At 37.0% G+C, this 9,458-nt stretch overlaps 1 protein-coding gene across 1 annotated transcript in view; it reads right to left on the bottom strand.

The window, feature by feature from the left end:
• Positions 1 to 4,308, bottom strand: part of ARHGAP42 (Rho GTPase activating protein 42) — a gene marked incomplete at both ends in the record, with an annotated part of 47,466 nt that extends 43,158 nt beyond the window's left edge. Inside the window, one exon of the mRNA XM_010148206.1 lies at positions 4,207 to 4,308. Coding sequence (XP_010146508.1) covers positions 4,207 to 4,308 — 102 coding nt within the window. The remainder of the gene's footprint in view (positions 1 to 4,206) is intronic.
• Positions 4,309 to 9,458: the final 5,150 nt, after the last annotated feature.

The following is a 9,458-nucleotide window of genomic DNA, read 5'->3' as shown; positions in this document are numbered from 1 at the left end:
GGGGGGGGGGGAAAGTGGCAGTAGGAATTCTGTCATTGGTATATGGAAAGTTTAGAAAAAGAAATAGAAGAAAGTAGGATAGGAATTAAGGAAAGGCAAAAAGATTAATATCTGTGTTGAAATGTTTGGTATCGGATGCACTGAAATATGTGTATTTCTCAGCTTCAAGTACCTTCCCAAAAAGTATTTCTTTCTTAAATAGACTGTCTTTAACAATGACATCTTGGAACTTATTATTTCACAGTACGAGTCACAGGCTCTTGGAATATAAACACATTTCAGTCCTTAACCTCATAAATCAATTATTTTTCATGTTTTACTTTTCAAATGCAAGAACTACAAGGCAATAGTTGTCAGAAGTGCCTGAATAACACCACCTGACATGCAAGTTTAGTACCAAAACAAAGTCTTCTGCCTAAACAATTAAGAACTAAATCTTATCAGCTGATAAGAGTAATGGGCTTTTATCCTCAGTTTAAACAACCCATGGGAGAGGGACCTAGCAGACAAGGAGTGTAGTATGTAGATAACACCTAGAAGAGATGCAGATTCCATTTTAATTCATCCTTCTTTATAACAAATCATTTTCTCAAGCAAATCTGTTTTGGGCTGCATTAGTTAGGGTTTGGTCTTAGGTCAAAAAGAAATTTTATCAAGTATTGGCAATATGAGTAAAACCAGTTCAGCTATGTTTGACATATGCCAGTTAAAATATAGCAGTACACTTCTGTATATTGTCTAGTTCAATTCTGGCATTATAAAATAACAAATATGGGAAAACTGGAAAAGCTAGATGTTGCCTTCACTTGATAGCAAACACTAAAACAGTGAACACATCATAACAGAGGTTTAGTACTTTAAACAGTACAACTGCAAAAGTCAGTGTTTTCCTTCAGGAAGGACTTGCTCATCAATAGCACCACATATAATTAACATGGCATCTTTAGTTAAGGACATGGCACTATTGTGATTCGGCCACATAGCCTCTTAACAATATTGCTCCACTTCCCCAGCACGGTGCACTAGCACTACTGGAAAGCATGGGTTTCAACTATGTCTTTCAAGTGATTCACTACTACCATTTCCTTCCCATGCTTATAAAAAATTAAGCAGGAAATTAAGTACAAATCTAATATTATGAAGCAGAAACCGAGTAGTCAAAATTCCAATAATTAAGGCCTTTACCACAGAATTAACTCTGCCATGTGCTATTCATATAGTGTGTCCAGCTACTGTTTTCTTTGGTACTTTGTGTTAATAATTCTATTTCACAAAAAATACATCACAAAGGCACTGCTACATAGCTGAGCAGAACCAGGTGCCAGCTCTCCGGGACATGATCCAGCAAGCCCTTGCTCACAGAAGTGCAGTCAACAAGCACTTGAGACAGACCTCAGCTCTCACATCTAATTGTAAGCAAAAAATAGAATCTGGGTTTAGAAATGAACTGTTTCAGGCTTCAACTCAGCAAAAGTATTTAGACATCTAATTAAATCCATCTCTATTCTGAACAGCATTTAAGCAGACTGTAGTTGTAATGATACTTATGACAGCGCAAGTGCCATCTCAAATATGGATGGGTTCCTAAATTAGGGCCATAATCACCACTAGCGTATAGGGACTAAATCATAATTTCCAAAATACATCTTCTGTAGAAGTTTATGAATTCGTGTGAACACCAAGGATTCAGATTTGTAAGAACCACTTTGAAAGTGATTTTAAAGTTTCAACAGCTGAAAAGATTTTCACACACTTTTCTACAACTTCAAACAGCATGTGAAAAATAAAAAGATTTGATGGATATGATTTTGAGTCTCTAGTATGATATGTAGTTACAGTGCATAATATTTTCATTGATGTAGGATATCACTAAAACGTATAGCAGAATTTCACTTGGAGACTCAAGCCTTTGCTCTATATTTATACCTGATTCTGGTACAGATTTCAGAGAAATAAAATCAGGAATTTATTAACTTTTTCACATCACTCAATTCTGACCATTTTCAACTCCACTGTGGATTTCCATAGGCAGTGAAAAGATAGTATTATGAAGTTTCTTTTTGAAGCTAAAGGAAAAAGAGTCTAATTATCTATGCAAATTGCAGAAGCAGTCTTGCAGGCTCTTAAAATATCCAACACATTTCAATTAGATGAATATATGCAAACCACTCTCTATAGAATATGTTCAGACCATAAAACTTTAGATGCCTAATTAAGGTGCTTTCAATTGCACTCAAGCGAGACACGTAAAACAGCCCAATGCAGTGTGAGAACTACTCCTCACTCATACAAGTACCCTTTAACCCACGTAATGTGATGACGTATGAAGAAACCTCAACCATTCAAAGAAGCAGTGGGTTAAAAAAGGAATATTTTTCAGTGTGACAGTAGCACTGTCACAAAATGGTATTCCCCTCTCACGAAATGCATGACGTGAGCCTTGAGGCATGGACTTCCCTTCACTTGTGTTGAGAACTAAAGCCCCCGCCGTCAGCGCCACTTGGTTCTTTGCTTGTGCCTTGGCTCTGCTCTGGGCTGCCCCAACAAACCCTGACTTGGACATATGGGCTATAAACTGGGCTCACCCGAACCACCTTGGATGTCAGTCAACAGCCATCACTTGGATGTTGGGCCAGGAATTGGTGCTTGGCCTCCTTTTACTTACAGCACAGGTACAGACCAAAATTCCCCCCAGTTGCCATTGTGGGTGTAATTTGCTATTGTACCTTCTACTTATGCTGGGCCTGTGTTGCTGATTCAGCACACCTACAGCTGCATAAAACCCGGGAAGACACAAAGGACAAGTTATGCCCGAGACACTTTACAAGAAGGGCATCCAGAGAAGCAAAAAACCTCAGCCTCACAAGATTTTTAAGTGCAGAGATGTCACTTAAGGACACAGCGGAAAAAATTATTCTGGTTTTCCATCAGTTTATATACTTGAGCCAAATCCACTGTTATTGTACCACAGTTTATTAGATTCACAGTTGTTACTTTTCACTTCAGTTGCTGTTTTTAGACTGTAATTCTTCTCATGTCACAAGAGTAAAATATTTATTTTACTTTAATACTATTCTAGAGTAAATAGGTGCTTAGTTCACTTTTCCACATTTTTATAAGATTTTTTTTCCCCGCTCGGCTGGTGCTTAGCCTCTAACAGAACTGCTTCTTTATCAGTCCACAGGATATTTAGGAAAAGTGAAAGCTGTACATATAAAAGTTTGACATACAAGAGGAACAATTAACCAATCCTACATAACTAATATTTTATTTAGACTGATTATTATGTAGACAGCAATGGCATAAATATTATGAGAAATTTTGAATTCCTAAGCCTCATTTAATTCTCATTATAGCACTATTGATAAACATGAAAAAAAAATCCCACCATTTGTGATGGAGTACTGGCCACATCTTCTGTGAAAACTCCATCTGCAAACTAATCCTCATGATTTAAGAATCACAGTGACAAAAGTAATTCCATCAAAATAATTTTAAACTACTTTTGGCACAAAACCCAAAGTGTCATTAATAACCAATTTTTGGTTTTACTGTAATTTGCCTCAAAGACAAATCATAATTATTTCTATCAGCATACTGAAAAGGACTAGAATCCTCCTGTTGAGCTAGAAGTTTTCATGGTTTGGTTTTTTTTTTTTAACAGAAAATAATTAACCACAGAGACTCTTCAAAGCTGAAGTTGTGGATACAATTTCAGAGCACACTGCTGCAATCTCAAGATACAGTGAAAAAGAGGAAAAAAGAAGCATTAAAAAGCATCAGTAAAGTGATCTCAGTTCAGTCTCCCAGATTAAAATTTATGTGAAACAGAAGCATAATTTCATCAAGTAATAAATTAAAAAGCAAAAAAAGCAATTAATTATTTCACTTTCAGAAACTTCAGATATATCCTATAAAAGTCACTTTTTAGTTGTAGTAAAAGAATCCCGTTGCTGCAACCAATAAACATTAGCTATACTTGAAGGACACGAAGTTGGACATGTAGAACATTGCCTTGTTAAAATATTTAACTCTTACTAGGGTCACATTAATCCCACTCAAGAATTTATATTCACAACAAGCATGACTACAAGAAATCACCACAATGTCACATTAAAAAAACACAGCATGTCTTGAAGAGAAACAGGTTGTTACCCTGATCGCTATGCAAATGTGAAACTGGGTAAGAGCGTGTTTTATGCTTACATCTTGCAAATGAGATTCTTTCTTCTTTGCTGACAAATTTAAGTGCTTCTCTAGGATGGAATAATATTTCTCACTTTCCTTGTCAAACTTCTTCTTCCCATCCTGAAAAATAAAACATCGCCAAGTAAAATACGTGACTAAACATCACAGCTAATTTAAGTTAAAAGAAAGAATAGGTGCTAAAATATGCCTGGTTCTAAAGCCATTTTTGTTGGTTTTAGGGTGTAATTCTGAATTGGGCCTGAAGATACTAGGTGGACTGATTCAATTATTAAACGCAATATTAAGCAGAATTTTTCCCACAAATAATAAATCTATGAAGAGACTCACACTGTTTCCAATAATAAATACACATGAGGTTTTATGTAGGTGGCATCTTGCTAAACAGACATTTAACGCAAAATAATCTTCCCCAAATTTTATAAATGTACCTACCTGTCACACTGTCTTTGCTGAATAAAAACATTGTGGAAGAGGCAAGCAAGCATAACAAATTTGATGATGATACAGACTTATCCTTTGCATTAAGGCTAATATGCTTATTTTCCACCCACACTCTCAAAATATGAGAATGATGGAAAAGCACGTATGTGGTTGCAAAAGGAAACTGGTCCAAAAGTCTGTTTCCAATAATATTTTTATGTGTCTCAATATTTAAGCTTGTCTCATTTAAAAGTGTTATCCTGCCTTTTTCCTTTCCCACTCCTCTTTTTTCCCATCACGTGCAGACAATCCTCAGATTAACACGGTAAGACTACTTTAATACATGAAAATACTAAAGACAGCTACTGTTATGAGTAAATGAAGAAAGATCTTATTTTCTGTAATCTAATTTAGAATTTATACTTCAAAATGTTTTTAATTAGCTATTCTGAAATTTAACAAAAAGCTTTCTCAAAAGCTTTTCCATGTTTCAAGAAGTGCCAAATTTCAGGAAAGAAGAGATTAATTGAAGTAAATATCCTATCAGAGTATTATTAAAGATAAAATGGTAATTTAAAATTATTAAACTATCATAATTAAAAGCAACTCTGCCAATGATTTTTGCAATCATAGCTAAATCCTAATGGTTCTTTCTAATAATTAAAAAGTTGAATATTTTTAGAAAAGAAAGAAAACTCAAGATGACCAATCCTACTTACACATGTGCAAAAGATATTGATGGTGGAAAAACTAATTACTGGACAGAGAGGGTGGTGAGGCACTGGAACAGGTTGCCCAGAGAAGCTGTGGATGCCCCATCCCTGGAAGTGTTCAAGGCCAGGCTGGATGTGGCTTTGAGCAACCTGGTCTAGTGGAAGGTGTCCCTGCCCATGGCAGGGGGGCTGGAACTAGATGATCTTTAAGGTCCCTTCCAACCCAAACCATTCTATGATTCCATGACATAATGCAGTAACATCGTCATCTTCAGAACTGTAGTGATTCTTTTTCTGACTTCTTTCTCCCTAGAAATTGTTATATACCAAACCAAGTAAGTAGCCTGCATTGTAGCACCAGACTGTTTTTCTTTGTCGTATCATGGGAAAGTCAGGTCAGTTAGAGAAATAAGGACTAAAAGTACTTATTTAAATCCATGAATGAAAACTTATCAACTAGCTGTAACAACAAGCCATTTACTGATTAGCTCCAGTGACTGAAGTTCACAATAGTTATAATACTAGATTAATAAACACATCATATACTTTCTATGCTGCAAAAAGTTCAATTATATTTGGTATGAAAAATATGCACAATTTAACAATCTCATTACCTTACAAAACACACCATATGTAAAAGAAGGCACTTGACCCAACAAAATACTAATTAACAATATAGAAAAATTCCCAATGCCTTCCATATTTAATTTCATCTATGCAGACATGAGGGAAAAAAGGAAAAAAAAAAAAATTGCATTTTGCCTAGCAAGGGAAAAGAAGTCATATGAATTATCTTCCAAAATATTTCACAAACACATTCTTAAAAGAGAGAGAGAAGGCAGAAAGCAGGCAGGGCTCTCCAAATGACTGATTAGCCAAGAAATCAACTTTTGTGTGACTGAAATAACATGTTGGTTCCACAGTTCTACTGGGGAATAATGAAGTGCCAGGTCTTCATGATCAAGCAAGAACAACATAACTATCTCAACATCTCCTTTGGTCACAGAAATTCAGTTCAGCTGATCACACACCACAGATATGTTATCTTTTTTGAATAAAAAGTGCAGTCAGTTGCATACTGTCTTATCTTCTGAGATAATAATGATACAGTGCTGGACTAAAAAAAAAAAATGAACTGGATTGTTTTAAAATCCACGTAACATAGGTGGCAAAGTCACCATCGAGGAAGTCCTCAAGTCACAAACTGAACTGACGCAATCAAAAATGCAAAGATAATTACAAGAGATGCAAGAGTCTGAAGTCTAAGCTGCTTGGTGAGCATCAGAGAAATACATGAAAATGGGACTTGGCCACCTGAAATTGCTCCTTTTCTATCATACAGCATGTCAAACGCACATCAATGCCAAGAGAGATCCATTTACACAGCTAATGGGGCTCCCAATGCGCCAAATCCAGCCACTTACATTTTGTGGTAACATCTGCAACAAAACCTGTGAATTACATTAGCTCTTCCCTTTATATGTAAAAAGGAAAATAAAGAAAGTAAATGATCACATCTAAACAGATAATACTTCCCCAAGAACAAGAAAAATAAGAATTCAAATAATCTAATTGTTGTTGCAAGGCACCTTGTATCTCATGTGAAGTTTCACAAAGACCTTTGTGGCACCACCTGTGATGACATGCAGAATCTGATGGCTCTCTTGGCACTGCCGGACCCCTCCCAGAATGCCCCTCTCTTCTCTACAAGATCAGGTCAAACCACCACCCTCACAGCTTTTACACCAGTTAAGAGAAAACTAACAGCTTGGAGCTTCCTTGATACCAGGACAACTTCTGGCACAAGCACAGTGTTTCCAGGTTTCACAACCTGTGAACTTCTTCATTTTTTCCCAGGTTTTAACATAAGAAAATTCCTCCATATAAAGACAGAAGTGGACAAAGTAAGAAGAATAAATAGAAGCAGACTAAGAATAAAGAACACTTGCGGTTTTGACTGACTTAGTGTCTCTACTCAGGGATACTTCTGGGAATAAGGCTGCAGTGCCAGCAGGACAGTGTTTCTGGCACTGTACTGATCACTCAGACATGTTTCTGGGAAAAGTCTAAAAAATACTGGCCCTCATAGGTGAGTGAGTTCCCTCGCTTGAAAGGTCCTCTGCTATGCCAGTAAAAACCAAATGTTTGAATGTGCTGAAGCCCCAAGAACTGTTTACTTCATAAAAATTAACAAAAAAAGACAGACTCAGAAGCAGGTGATTCATTTTCTGGAAGAGAAGAAACTCTTCAGTTTATGCCAAGATAATTCTCACCTCGCACATGCAGCCGGTGACTCACAGCACACAGGCGCATCCTAAATGGAGTCACAGACTTACTCCATTCCAGCTTTAGCCTTTTCTTCTGCAACCCTCCAAACACTCTTATACACAGCTGCTGCCCAAATTAATCATCTGAATCCTGGTCCCAGCAATCTGTTCCCATGAGACTGAGAATCCTGCTTTTCCACATGCCAGGAGGTTTACAAAGAAAGTTTCCATGCGAAACTCTCTCCTCAAAGCCTAGGAGACAGAGATTGCCTCTGCCTCTACATACCACGCTGGCTCAAACCCCAAGGAGAAGAGAGATGTGGTTGCATAGAAAAGCTCGTGCTGTGTCATTACTGGGACAGCACCAGTTATAAAACAAAGCATAAGGTACGCGGCCATAGGAAGATGCCGTTCTGACCTCTGCACTGTCTCTTGTTCCCTTAAGCCTCCAGCTACCTTTCTTCCTTGAAGGCCCTTCCTGCAAGTCAGCCTCATCCTTTCTCTTTGCCCTGGAAACTTATTAATAATTTCTGTCAAAATATCAGCTAGAACATACGAAAAACCACATGAGAAAATTAAGAGGGTACAATTAAAAGAAATCTAAACACAAAAAAAGAGAACTTACAAAATGCTAATCCTTGATGTATTTTACACTGATGTGTAAGTCATCAATACCTTTTGTGCATATCACGTTCTGAAGACTCTAAGCACTGTAAACGGCTCTCTAGAGTTCTGTCAGAATTCTGAGGTGGGTCAGGACACTGAGCCTTAAATCAGTCCAAAAATATTTACATTTACCAATGCTTCAAAATTCTATCAACCCCATTAGGAAAGCCCTTACCCAAACGCTCGGCTTCTAGCATGTAAGTCTTTCACTGACTTCCAGTGCCCTCTTGAGAGAGTGACGTCATGTAATACCACCCTTCGTGGAGAGGGTGGTGAAGCACTGGAACAGGTTGCCCAGAGAAGCTGTGGATGCCCCATCCCTGGAAGTGTTCAAGGCCAGGCTGGATGAGGCTTTGAGCAACCTGGTCTAGTGGAAGGTGTCCCTGCTCATGGCAGGGGAGTTGGGACTAGATGATCTTTAAGGCCCCTTCCAACCCAAACCATTCCATGATTCTATGAATACCAGATCCAGGTTTAATACCTGGTTTTGTTCTCTCTGCTTAGTTTTCCCCTACAGTTTTATTTCAAAACCCATTAGACAATTTCCAAAAAAGATAATTTTGTCTTTTCAGAAATAAATTTTATTCAAGATCCCACTAATTATAGATATGCCTCTTCGAAGGTTAAGTCAAAAGATGTTCTATCCATCTTGTTTTACAGATATGTACGGCTGTGCAAAGATCTGACATTGATTATTAAAAAGATGACTCAACTGAGTCAGATGATTTTTTTTCTGTTCAGAAATATTTTGATTCCATGCTGTAACTAATCATATGCATGCAACAAATTGCTGGCATAATTCCTACAAATTTTAACCACAAGTTGTATGTTTGGATGTAAAGCAGAAAGAGCTATATTTTGAAGCTGACTTGTTTTTTCAAGTGTGAAAATAAAGAAATTGGACATTTTTTAAGCGGTATAAGTATGCTGCTACTTTGTGTGCAGTATTTAGTGTTAAAGTTGCTCTATTATCTTCAGGAATATTATATAAATATTCCTCTTTATTTTTCATGAAGAGCCTTTGCCATTCTTCTCATTTATTTACATTTTTTCTAGTTGCAATAACTTTTGGTGCTATACTTATGTATTAGCATAGCTTAGCTAAATCTTACAGCTGTCCCTAAATAAAATACTTTAACTCTTTCTTTCCCCTCAGAATTCACAGAACCATAGAATCACAGAA

This window comes from Eurypyga helias, unplaced genomic scaffold (genome assembly GCF_000690775.1).
Source record: "Eurypyga helias isolate BGI_N326 unplaced genomic scaffold, ASM69077v1 scaffold19493, whole genome shotgun sequence".
NCBI classification, from domain to species: Eukaryota; Metazoa; Chordata; class Aves; order Eurypygiformes; family Eurypygidae; genus Eurypyga; species Eurypyga helias.
Note: the sequence above shows the minus strand (reverse complement) of the source record. Positions and strands in the feature narration are given on the sequence as shown.